Source organism: Crinia signifera, chromosome 7 (genome assembly GCF_055691185.1).
Source record: "Crinia signifera chromosome 7, ASM5569118v1, whole genome shotgun sequence".
In the NCBI taxonomy this organism is placed as follows: Eukaryota; Metazoa; Chordata; class Amphibia; order Anura; family Myobatrachidae; genus Crinia; species Crinia signifera.
In genome coordinates this window covers 172042994-172056262 of record NC_139223.1, presented here as the reverse complement: position 1 = coordinate 172056262, position 13269 = coordinate 172042994, and the positions used below count along the sequence as shown (strand labels likewise).

The 13269-nt window shown below is 49.5% G+C and overlaps 1 protein-coding gene across 1 annotated transcript in view; it reads right to left on the bottom strand.

The window, feature by feature from the left end:
• VPS8 (VPS8 subunit of CORVET complex) overlaps positions 1–13269 on the bottom strand; it is a 144655-nt gene that overhangs the window by 104896 nt on the left and 26490 nt on the right. The window contains exons 13-21 of the mRNA XM_083154376.1: positions 12159–12266; positions 8939–9019; positions 8677–8847; positions 6931–7005; positions 5386–5421; positions 4747–4837; positions 4445–4491; positions 3557–3646; positions 3289–3335 (exon numbers count right to left, since the gene is read on the bottom strand). Coding sequence (XP_083010502.1) covers positions 3289–3335; positions 3557–3646; positions 4445–4491; positions 4747–4837; positions 5386–5421; positions 6931–7005; positions 8677–8847; positions 8939–9019; positions 12159–12266 — 746 coding nt within the window. The remainder of the gene's footprint in view (positions 1–3288; positions 3336–3556; positions 3647–4444; positions 4492–4746; positions 4838–5385; positions 5422–6930; positions 7006–8676; positions 8848–8938; positions 9020–12158; positions 12267–13269) is intronic.

Here is a 13269-nt window from a genome sequence, read left to right as displayed (position 1 = left end):
ATGCAAATAGGGATGCTCTCGAAACCGTTGTCGGAAGCCGGGAACTCTGCGAGCCGTCGTCCAGCCATCAGGGTTCTTGTCTGCGAAGCTGTCAGTCACGGGCCTGGCTCTGGGAACACGACTTTTCCATTTTTATGGTAACGATTGCTCAGGCAGACGGGCAGGCGGACGTGACATTACCCTTCAAGTGACTCTTTCTTCCATTAGCGTTGACATTTCAATGGATCTGTCTAGGTTAAAAGGCAGAATATTCCCCTGGGTTCACACAAAGGACATCTCCTGCTCTGCCGCGGACGGACGCAGACACTTGATTTACACAATGCGGGTAAGAGCTGGAGTTCATAAATCTAAGGTGATGAATGGAAGCGTCGGTTGGCACAGTGTGTTCCGGAACTGCAGGACGCAGGCTGTACTGGGCGGTAGCGGGTAGGACTGACCAGGTTAATGAATACAATTCCGATGACTGCCTTTGCACAAGTGCGCCAAATCAATATTAACATCGCTGGTATTTAAAAGGTAGAAGACACAGGCGGATACTGAGTTGAAAGCAGAGGCGGCTGCGTTTTTATATAAATGCTGCTACAAAATCCAACTCCGGTGGGGACCCTTGAGTACCAATGTGTAGGTAACGAGACCCCCCTGTGTACATTTCTCCACTGTGTCCCATAGTGCTGCTGCCTCCTACCCAGAATCAGCTCCACTTCCTCTGCTGATCCCAGGCAGAACCGGGAGCTGAGAGTGGTCCGTTTATGTTGAATACATCCAGTATGACCGCCAGGACATTGTCTGCATATTATTAAGTATTTATATTAAAATGTGTAATATACACCGGTCACCATAGCTTAGACTTGTTAACTAGCAACATTAATTATGACATTATATATCATCCAAGGCAGGATGTACTACTAAGCCTTAAAAAGTGATAAACCACCAACCAATCAGCTCCTAACTGTCATTTTTCAAACCCAGTCTGTTACATAGCTGTTAGGACCTGATTGGCCTTTCAAGCTTAGTACATCTGTACCTCAGTAACGCGAGGGCATAGAGTGATAAACGTCCAGCCAATCAGTCCCTAACTGTCATTTTTCTAACAGCCTATAACATGACAGGAACTGATTGACAGGGCATTAATAATTCTTTATCACGCTCACGTTTATCACTTTTTAAGGCTCAATACTTCTTCCCCAATACGCGCACAGGGACGTGATGCTGGCGGGCGCACTGTGTAGAGAGGACATTTATCAGGTATACTGTGTAGGAAATTGGGGTTCCATAGTGGGGTGTATAGCTGCTAAAACACTGATTTAAGATAAAAAATTGGGCTTTTATCATGTATCACCAAAAAACCCAATTCAATTTTTTGGGGAAATAATAATTCTCCACAGGTTTACCGCAATTTTTTTTTTCTCCATGAAGGGCAGTATTCAATGACGATAATTCGCCCTGTTTCACAGGAAATTTGTGCTATTTTCGCGTTGGAAGGTGATTTTTGGGGTCAGAAAGCGAATCACCCTATTCAACGTGCACTTCTCACCGTCTTTCTAAGTGATTTTCGCTGTTTGTCGCCGTGCAGCAAATCGTGGAAAGTGAACTTTTAATATAAAGTTGGGTACTTATGTAATATCTGGGCTCCCATTTTTCTTATGAGACCGCCTCCCCTCGAGGGGCTCGCTGCGCTCGCCACACTTCGGGCACGGTGGCTCGCTGCGCTCGCCAAACTATATAAAGTCAACTCCATGCGTAGTTGGATAGTAGGGTAATGAAAAAATGGGGTGCATTTAACATGGGAGCCCAGACAATACATAAGTACCTAAAGTTGTTATTGTTTTACATTTGGTGTCAAAAAATCAGGAATTTTATTCTGTGAAGGGGCATGCTATTTTTATTCATGTGCTTATAGCACATGAATATATATTTAATTTTAAATAACATTTTTTTTTTTTACACATAGCAGCCAGCAGGGGGCCGGGAGCAGAGAGCCGCTCATTAGATATTCATATATTCACTGCACCCGATCATTACATATGCACGGTCGAGAGCAGTGAATACCAGGTCCCCTGCTGGCTCTCCTGGGGGGGCAGCTTGTGCTGCCTGGCTCCCGGGGAGTCCACCTCCCCCCCCACATACGTTCTGGGGCAGGCAGGGAGACTTCCATCTCCCTGCCTGCCGCCGTCCTCAGGCTCCCTGCGGCGATTCACACTCGCCGTCAGGGGCAGCGAGCCCCTGCCTCGTTGAAAATGGGGATAGCAGTGGGACAGCGAGGATCCGGAACACGGCGACTGTGCAGCGAATCCTAAACAGGATTCGCTGCACGCCGTGAATATTTTCATTGAATACTGCCCTATGAGTGGGACACATGCTTTCAGGCGTTGTAGGTGGGACTAACTGGTGGTAGTAGTTTTTTGGAAGGGGGGATTTATTTTTTTAAAGTGGATTAAATTGACCCAAATATACACCTATACCCCATTTAATTTCAGAATTTGCTAAAAAACTCTTGCTGTATTTAATTTGTTTGGTTTAAATGCATAGAACAGCCATTTGACCCAATTTAAGTACCCCAAATACTTTTAGGATGACCACTAATAGACTTCTATGCTGTTACCCTATATTAGTAACGCTTTTATTGCTGTCCAGGCAGATTTTCCCCTTTATCACCAACACTTTCACTGGTTTTGCAAGCGTATCCCATTATCGGACATTTGTAACAGGATAGGTTTAAAAATGGAGGCGAGTATACCAGGAAAAAGCTGTTTTCACAGAACTTTCCGCACGAAAAGTTAACCTGCGATAAATTACTGTGTTTTTGTGGGTAGCTGAGCGGAGAGTTACTGTTAGGTCCAGTGTTTCCGGGAGGGCGAGGAGGGGGCGGGGCCTTTACAGTTGCTAATGTAATGTAAATAATAAGAATTTGAAAACTAAATGAAGGTTACCTGCAATTATATGGTACGTCAGAGCAGCCTGCCCTGCCTCTGGTTACTGCACACACATTACATACTATGGGGGAGATGTATTAAGCCTTAACAAGAGATAAGTGCAAGGGTGATAAGGAGAGATAAACGTCCAGCCAATCACCTGCTAACTGCCATGTTACAGGCTGTGTTTGAAAATAGTCAGTAAGGAGCTGATTGGCTGGACGTTTATCTCTCCTTATCACCCTTGCATTTATCTCTTGTTAAGGCTTAATACATCTGCCCCAATGTGACATCTCAGTAACATTTATATACTGTATTGCCGGTATCCCAGCATGCAGCACGGTTGGATTACAGGAAAGCAGAGGCTGTAACTTACGTGCGTTGCAGAAGCAGACAGTACTCCACCATGACAGGCACCGTATCCTGCAACACAAGGGAGAAAGGGCTTGTTGTCCTACAGTAATTATATTTATGGCATTATCAAGATAATTAATATTTCCCCAGCAGGATTAAGCAGGATATGCTGCACTGCTTGGCGTAGTACATTCCCGCCATCTATGATACCTGACACCGCCACTTCTCCTGCGTACCAGAAAACTTGCCGTGTTACTGGATGTAAGCGGCTCAGCCATCTGGCCACATACCTGGAAATGCTGCTCCATGACCTGGATCTTGCCCTGCTCGGGGCACTTCCGCAGCGCTTTGTCAATGTACTGCAGCAAGATTTCCACGATCTGCAATTAGAGAGAGAGGAGACATGACACGGGGATGACCTCAGCTACAGAGACAGATTTTGGTACGGACGTTTTACATGGTATCCAATGGCCAACAGACAGGATCTAGAGGCCAACAGTCAATAGGTTGACACGCACAAAACGTCAACGGAAGCAATGGTTTGACAAGGCAGCGGCAATGCATGAAATGGTCGATATGAGATTTTCCAGATTTTGCCATTTTTAGGACTTTTTCATACATCCGTGTGGGGGAAACTTGCGAGGGTAAGCGTCAGGGATAGCCATCAACCATCGATGATCGTCTCAATCATCGATGGTTTATGGTCGATGTAAAATACTTTTGCCATCGATCAGAGAGGTTCCCCTACAATATCCCCCCCCCCCCCCCAAGGTGCCAAAACATGTAGCATAGCCCCCCCCCCCCCCCCCCCCCCCCGCACCCATGAAGCCCTGTCCCCCAGGTTCTGATTCCTAGCATGATGACCACTGGCGATGTCACCATCAAAGTCAACCATCGATGGCAAACACATCGATTTCTATCTCTAGTATGCGATACACTAACTGGGGGTCCATGTGAATGGTGTTAACACCAAAAAACTCATGTCAACCTTTTTGCCAATCTTGATCTTGTGTGTGTCGACCATCCGCTGTCCACCTCGACATTATCGGTAAGCTATACCACACACGTTTTAAACCATCGTTTCTAAATCTGCTTTACATATTCTTCCTCTTACTGCAAAGAGAAAAATGTTTCCTGTGCAGCATTCCCCCAGATTTACTAACAGGATGAGGGCTCACCTTATCAGCCACCACACTCTTCCTCTTCTTTGGATCCCCCGACAGACCTACAGAAAGAAATAGGAAGCTATTCAATCATTAAGGCCTACGTTTCAGTGTATAGACACTAACAGCACCAGTATAAACACTAAAAGCACCACTGCCTATCACTTTATTTTCAACGTAAATGCAATTCAGCATAATGTAAATCAGAAGACTAATTAAACATTGCAAAGGCAGCATCAGACTACAAAGTGCACATAATATTGAGAAATATCTGCTGCAATAATAAAACCAACATCATTCTAATGTATCTAACTTACCCACAACCGCCTTCGCTTTGCCCTCATGGAATGACCACGCCAACGCCAGAGCCTCATTGTAACAGTCTTGTTTCAGGAGATGATCGACTCTCTGAAGTGCAAAACACGATAGTTGATACATTGCGCCTCGCACTTGTGCGTGGCTATGTCATTTCATGGTGCATAATGGTCTATATTGTTATATATTTGTAAATAGTTACCCAGAAGCCTCTTCTGCAGAGAACGGACAAGTGTTTACAAAGGCCAGGGACCATTGGGAAGGTGTAATGTGCAATTAAAGGAGTACATGCATTAACAACATGAGTAAACGAGTCACAATTCTTTCAGTGCGACATTTTCTTCATGGCGGCAATATCCAATTAGTCGTGTTTGGCCAATGTATGGAATATAAAATCTTTTCAGGAACTTTTACGTACATGGGTGTGTGTAATGGGGCCATACATCTGTAAGGCACACTTGCTCTTATTTGATCAGAAACAGTTTCATTATCTCCACAATTACTGTTCGGGAGCGTAAGAATTACATCCGCTCGTGTGATTTAACCCAACAACAATATTACATGTCTGTGTATGAGTGCAATGTGACATTGTTCCCGGAACAATAGGAGTGCCCTCCTCGGACCTCGTTGTTTTATCTTACCTCCCGCCAGGTCCTGATTGACATAGCGTGCACCGACTGCGGGGGGCAGAGAGAGAGAGAGAGTGAGAGTCAGTGTTAGAGAGGAGGAAGCCGCAGAGAGATGCACAGAGAGTGATGTGGACACAGCAGAGAGCGGAAGTGTCAGGTCATGGAAAGCAAACAGCAATTAACCCCCCGACTGCCGCACATAACAATTGTGTCTAAGCTTCAAAAAGTGATAAAATACAGAGTGATAAACAACAGCCAATCAGCTCCTGCCGGTCGTGTCACAGGCTGGGTTTGAAAAATGTCAGACAGGAGCTGATTGGCTGGTTGTTTATCACTCTCCTTTTTATCACTTTTGAAGCTTGATACATCTGGCCTATATCTTATACGCAGCAAAATGATACTCATACAATTAACAGGCAGCTCTAATTAATGATAAACATGATAAATATATTAACAAATTAGTAATAGGAGTCATATGTCATTCAACATTTAATAACATGATATATATATATATACCCACGGGCAGGTCTGCCAACACCACTGCCCGCCCCCCTTCCCTCCCCTAGGGCAGCGGGTCTGCCCGCACAACCCCCCCTCACCCACGCAAGCAGCAGGTCTGCCCGCACAACCCCCAACCCCACGAGCTGCACGCACCTCAGCCCCACCCAAACCCGCAACCCCCCCCCCCCCCCCCATCAGCGGGTATGCACTGCCCCAACCCCAGGATCAGCGGGTCTGCCCGCACCCCCCACCCCACCCCCAGAGCAGCGGGTCTGCCAGCAACCCACCCACCGCAGTAGTGGGTATGGTTGCCCGGAGCAGCGGGTCAGCACGCACCCCCCCTTCTCGCTGGAGCAATGGGTATGCCCGCCCCCACCCGGAGCAATCGGGGGGGGGGGGGGGGGTTGGGGGAAGGGTTTTGCGGGCATACCCGCTGCTCCAGGGAGTTGCAGGCATACCCGCTGCTCCAGCAAGGGGGGGGGGGGTGTGTGCAGACCCGCCACACTGGGGGAGGGCGGGCATACCCGCTGCTCCAGGGGGGGGGGGGGGCAGACCCGCTGCTCCAGGGAGGGGGGGGGTGCGGTCGTAGCTCCTTATGACGGTGTGAAGAGCGCCTGGAGAATCACCTAGTATATAAGTTGTCCCGCTGCAGGGACTGTCTCCATGCTTGGATTTAGTAAATCTTGCCTGGGTAATAGAGCCTACGGGGTAAATTTTCTAAAAAGAAAAAAAGAGAGGATGCAACCAATAAGATTCAGTTTATCATTTCCCTATTGCATCCTTGAAAACGATGGATAGAAACTGATTGGTTGCTATGGGAAACATCACCACTTTTCATTTTAAGAAGCTTTAGAAAATTTACCCCAGCTTCTGCCATTTCAGAGACTGTGCTAGAAAAATGACAGCAGCTGATTGGTTGGTTCCACAAAACAGATTACTACAGACAGCAGCCAATCGAAACCAGTGTGGTCGGTAATATTGTTTAAACACTAGTCCTTTAGTGCTCGAATTATGAACTTTCTTTTGTTTTATTTTTAGAAAAACCCTTATTTGTACCTTTGTTCCCAGGTAGAAGATCTGGCCTCCGTAATTGCTGATGGACTGGTAACAAGCCTTCTCTCCGACAAGAGCCTGTAATACACATGCACCACGCGTTTCACACTGACTCACTGTCGCCGCTGTATAAATTATACATAGACAATAACACAACTAACATTGGAATTTAATTGCCTGATTCTGAGTCGCGATCAGATCCAGATATGTCCGCAGTTTTAGTGTACTGGTCAAGCGCCGTAGTGAGCGAGTGCATCTTCGTGCATCACTCTGAATTAGATTGCGCCCGGACGTTTATTTTCATCAATGGAATTTGCGTTTCTAGTTGTCCAATGAGCATACGCCTGGAATAGACCGGTATGGGGGAATGCTGTGTGTGTGTACAGTTACATCATATTCTGGGTCACACCTATGCCGATAGGTGTTAAAACAGAAATTAACGCATCAATGATTTTATGCTTTTGTTACACTCTGTTTTCTCAAATACTGTTATTTATTGCTGCAGGTGGCGTTAGCTTGTTGCACAAGGTACTAGCCACGGCGTATGAGGCCTACCCTTTGCGCTAATCAGCAGGTGTTTGTTAGAAGCAGCAACCATTTTGTCAACTATGACTTGCATAAAAATATTATAAAATGGCTGAAGATTCAGAACAGTGCTGTAAAAGTGATTTCTTATAGAGAATTGTTTTTGGGTTTAGAAGCTTAAGAATGTGATGTTGACAGTACAGAGAGCGAGGACATCCAGCTAGTCTCCACAAACGTATCAATAATATGGGAACAGGGCCACACATCCGTAGACCCCAAGGCCACTGAATCTTTGCCTAGTAACAAGGAAGTTGGGTGTTGGGTTAATTATGACATCATGATTGAAAGCACAGCTTGCCAATAAGACTCAATGCTTATGAGTGAGTCATTAATTAATTAATTAATGTGATTAAGGTTTAAATATCAGAGATGGAGAAGGAAGGGGAAGGCAGTTGAGGAAGAACAGACAAGCGGGGGCTGGAGGTAACTATGAAGGAGGTTTAATGGCTGATCACTGTCCTTGAAAGGTGTCCATTTTGTTTTGATTTAGAATTACTGTTTAAGTATTAGCTAATCAGTTTCATGTTTCCTGTGTTAGTCTGCATTTGCAAATACCTGTAATCAAGCTATTTTTTCAAGTAAAGCAGTGTCATACATTATTTTACAAGTTTGTGTTGGTGTGCCATTATTTCAGCGTTGCCGTTATATTTAAGTGTTATAATGTAATTTTCCATAACTAGGCGTTATCAGAGGATACCTATTACAGCGGTACCTCTTGCATCTTGGTGTGGTAGATGCAAGTACTGGTAGGCAACGAGTGGGGCAACGCGCACACATTAAAGCGCAAGCATTGTTGTATTAGCATTCCGTTAGCAATCCATCCACATTCAGAGCGCGGTTGCGCTGAGATCTGAGAGTGACTCATTGCAGGGAAGATAATATTGCTTCTGATTTTTTATTATAGTTGATGTCTTACAACCCATTTCCGCAGTGTGATAATGTTCTCCGCCTGCTCTGACCGAGACACAAAACTGAATTAATGTGTTCAGCCCTAAATGGTGCAATCACAAAACAGGTTGGGAGCGGCAGAGAAGCCTTGGTCATGGGTCACGTAGACTGCAATCCCCAAACTGACCATGATCCTGTCTGGCATCTAGTGGACGGTGAGTGCGCGAACTTGCGGTCAGGGGCCGCAGAGCAGAAGCGGATGAGACGACAACTTACCAAAGCCTGGCTGACGTTGCCACCAGTGGCCAGAGACTTGAAGTGGGAGCTATTGTACACGAGCTGGAAATCGGATATCTCCACAGTCTCCAGCTCCTCCTGAGTCTGCCGGTCAATCACATGGAGTTTCTCTGCGCTGTCCAGCAGGGCCACTGTGCGAGCATTGATCCACTGCAACGGGGAGGAACAGCATTAGGAGTGTCAGAGAGCATCGGCAGCCACCGGTAACCAGGGGACTGGCACAGGGGCGCCCGGTACTTACCGTGAAGTTGATGAGGTCATAGTGCAAGTGGAGCTGCTTCTGTTTGTTTATGTGGATTGCTCCAGATTCGTCTCTCTTCACCTATAGATACAGGACTTAGGTTACTGATACATTCTTATATAACAAATATCCATCACCCATTATGGAACAGTGGGGGGACCCCCATCCCTGACATCGGCTGGAAGACACGGTCAGACCCTCAGCACAACTCCCTGGGCTGCTAGCAGTACATTATAATCAGACCTTAATCCCAACACGTGAAATGTCAACATTTTGCACATATCAGCAGTGGAGGGGATTAGGATTAGCCTTTGGGAAGGGAGGGTTAGGGTTAGGCTATGGTAGGGAGGGTGTGGTATGACTGCCTGACAATCGGGATCCCGACAGTCAGTATACCGATATCTGTATCCCCCGAGAGCAAGTTTTATTCTCCCTCTGTGGGGGTCATGGACCCCCACAAGGGAGAATAGCCCGTCGGTCAGGATCCCCCTGTCGGAGCAGTGGCAGTCGGGATTCCGATGTTGGTACACTGACTGTCAGGATCCTGATTGTCGGGCAGTCATCCGGCACCCGGTAGGGAAGGGTTAGGATACGGGAGGGGAGGTTAGGGTTAGGATATGGGAGGGGAGGTTAGGGTTAGGATATGGGAGGGGAGGTTAGGGTGTGTTAGGGGTGGTTAGGGTTAGGCTGGGGGAGGGGAGGTTAGGGTTAGGCTGGGGGAGGGGGAGGTTAGGGTTAGGCTGCGGGAGGGGAGGTTAGGGTTAGGCTGGGGGAGGGGAGGTTAGGGTTAGGCTGCGGGAGGGGAGATTAGGGTTAGGATAGGGGAGGGGAGGTTAGGGTTAGGATATGGGAGGGGAGGTTAGGGTTAGGCTGCGGGAGGGGAGGTTAGGGTTAGGCTGGGGGAGGGGAGGTTAGGGTTAGGATAGGGGAGGTTAGGGTTAGGATATGGGAGGGGAGGTTAGGGTTAGGATATGGGAGGGGAGGTTAGGGTTAGGCTGCGGGAGGGGGAGGTTAGGGTTAGGCTGCAGGAGGGGAGGTTAGGGTTAGGCTGTGTTAGGGGTGGTTAGGGTTAGGCTGGGGGAGGGGAGGTTAGGGTTAGGCTGCGGGAGGGGAGGTTAGGGTTAGGCTGCGGGACGGGAGGTTAGGGTTAGGCTGGGGGAGGGGAGATTAGGGTTAGGATATGGGAGGGGAGATTAGGGTTAGGCTGGGGGGAGGGGAGGTTAGGGTTAGGCTGCGGGAGGGGAGGTTAGGGTTAGGCTGTGTTAGGGGTGGTCGTTAGGCTGGGGGGGAGGTTAGGGTTAGGCTGTGGAAGGGGAGGTTAGGGTTAGGCTGCGGGAGGGTTAGGCTGCGGGAGGGGGAGGTTAGGGTTAGGCTGAGGGAGGGGAGGTTAGGGTTAGGCTGCGGGAGAGGAGGTAAGGGTTAGGCTGCGGGAGGGGAGGTTAGGATTAGGCCGGGGGAGGAGAGGTTAGGGTTAGGCTGCGGGAGGGGGAGGTTAGGGTTAGGCTGCGGGAGGGGAGGTTAGGGTTAGGCTGCGGGAGGGGAGGTTAGGGTTAGGCTGCGGGAGGGGAGGTTAGGGTTAGGCTGCGGGAGGGGAGGTTAGAATTAGGCTGCGGGAGGGGAGGTTAGGGTTAGGCTGTGGGAGGGGAGGTTAGGGTTAGGCTGTGGGAGGGGAGGTTAGGGTTAGGCTGCGGGAGGGGGAGGTTAGGGTTAGGCTGCGGGAGGGGGAGGTTAGGGTTAGGCTGTGGGAGGGGAGGTTAGGGTTAGGCTACAGGAGGGGAGGTTAGGGTTAGGCTACAGGAGGGGAGGTTAGGGTTAGGCTGCAGGAGGGGAGGTTAGGGTTAGGCTGCAGGAGGGGAGGTTAGGGTTAGGCTGCGGGAGGGGAGGTTAGGCTGCAGGATGGGGGGGTTAGGCTGTGAGAGGGGTGGTTAGGGTTAGGCTGCGGGAGGGGAGGTTAGGCTGTGGGAGGGGAGGTTAGGGTTAGGCTGCGGGAGGGAGGTTAGGATTAGGCTTCGGGAGGGGAGGTTAGGGTTAGGCTGCAGGAGGAGAGGTTAGGGTTAGGCTGCAGGAGGAGAGGTTAGGGTTAGGCTGCAGGAGGGGAGGTTAGGGTTAGGCTGCAGGAGGGGAGGTTAGGGTTAGGCTGCAGGAGGGGAGGTTAGGGTTAGGCTGCGGGAGGGGAGGTTAGGGTTAGGCTGCGGGAGGGGAGGTTAGGGTTAGGCTGCGGGAGGGGAGGTTAGGCTGCAGGATGGGGGGTTAGGGTTAGGCTGCATGATGGGGGGGTTAGGGTTAGGCTGTGAGAGGGGTGGTTAGGGTTAGGCTGCGGGAGCGAGGTTAGGATTAGGCTGCGGGAAGGCAGCTGAGGGTTAGGCTGCGGTAGGGGAGGTTAGGGTTAGGCTGCGGTAGGGGAGGGTTAGGCTGGGGGAGGGGAGGTTAGGGTTAGGCTGCAGGAGGGGAGGGTTAGGCTGGGGGAGGGGAGGTTAGGGTTAGGCTGCAGGAGGGGTTAGGCTGGGGGAGGGGAGGTTAGGGTTAGGCTGCAGGAGGGGAGGTTAGGGTTAGGCTGCAGGAGGGGAGGGTTAGGCTGGGGGAGGGGAGGTTAGGGTTAGGCTGCAGGAGGGGTTAGGCTGCAGGAGGGGAGGTTAGGGTTAGGCTGCAGGAGGGGAGGTTAGGGTTAGGCTGCAGGAGGGGAGGTTAGGGTTAGGCTGCGGGAGGGGAGGTTAGGGTTAGGCTGCGGGAGGGGAGGTTAGGGTTAGGCTGCAGGAGGGGAGGTTAGGGTTAGGCTGCAGGAGGGGAGGTTAGGGTTAGGCTGCAGGAGGGGAGGGTTAGGCAGCGGGAGGGGAGGGTTAGGCTGCGGGAGGGGAGGTTAGGGTTAGGCTGCAGGAGGGGAGGGTTAAGCTGGGGGAGGGGAGGTTAGGGTTAGGCTGCAGGAGGGGAGGGTTAGGCTGGAGGAGGGGAGGTTAGGGTTAGGCTGCAGGAGGGGAGGTTAGGGTTAGGCTGCAGGAGGGGAGGGTTAGGATACGATAGGGGTTGGTTCAGGTCTCATATACTAAATGCATTTGGGAACCTCTGAGACAGAAGCCTCATATTGGTATTAGATCCATTCAGGCCGTGCATTGTAACAGGCAGTCACCTGTTTGCACATAACACAAGACCGTCGCCTCCACGTTGCTGTATTCGGGTTCTGTCGTCTGTTTGTTCAGAAAATAATACATAAAAGTCTTCTTACCAAGAGGAAATGCACCACGTCCCCCCTGCAGAACGCCAGCATGGGGTTCAGGGCTCCCTGCAGGATGACGAAGTGCCAGGCGAGAAGTGGTACGCTGGAGGGGTCCATCTGTCAGATGAAAGAGCGAATAATGAACCTACTCCTGGATCAGACTACACATTGCTGCCGTCTACAAAGTCTGTGCAAAGACACAGGAACCTCTGCAGGAGAACGTAAACGTGTCCTATATTTTCCTAACAAGATGCTGGATTTGCTATGCATTTGTGTGCGATACAATGAAACACATTCCAGATATATACAGTTACTAGGTGATTCATCTCTTCACACCGGCGTAAGGGGCTGAGCCCCCTTAATTTGTGAACAATTGTATTGTGAGAAATATGGTTAGAATTGTATGTAAGATGCCTGTATTGCAACTTGAGTTATAGGTGAAATGTGTTAAATAGAGAGCATATGATGTGTATTGGGGTGTGTATTGTTTTGTTTAACTAAAAAGCGGTTACAGAGTAAGATGTATAGTGATAGTGTGGATGGTACAGTGACATGTGGGGGGGGGGGGGTGTGCGTGTTGTTTAGGTGTGTGTGTGCAATAGTATAGTAGGGTGTTTTTGAGTCAGCGGCTCCCCACTGGCGGAGGTCACGACACAGGAAAACAGGAGGCTGGGTAGTGATAGGGGTGTGTGGGCATAAGAGGGACTAAAGAGGAGGGTGGGGGACACTTTTCAGCAACTGCCAGTAGGTGTGGGTACAGCAAGGCAGCACAGGAGTACTGGACGGTGCCCCTGAGTCAGTGTCTCCTCCTACTGGGTGGGAGTTAGGGTGCATGAGAGCAGGAGGCTGGGTGGTAAAGCATGATAGGGGAATGTGGGCAACACAGGGTGAGCGGGTCCCCACTGGCAGAAGTTACGGGGCAGGAGAACAGGAGGCAGGACAGTGATAGAGGTGTGTGGGCATGAGGGGTAGTAAAGGTTTTTGCCAGTTGCAGAGTAGGGATGGGCATTGGTGCAGACGCCATCGATGGTTGGCATTGATGCGATTTTGCACTCTGCCATCGATAATAGTAAAATCTTACTTGGATAACCATCGATTGTTGTAGCTATCGATGGTCATC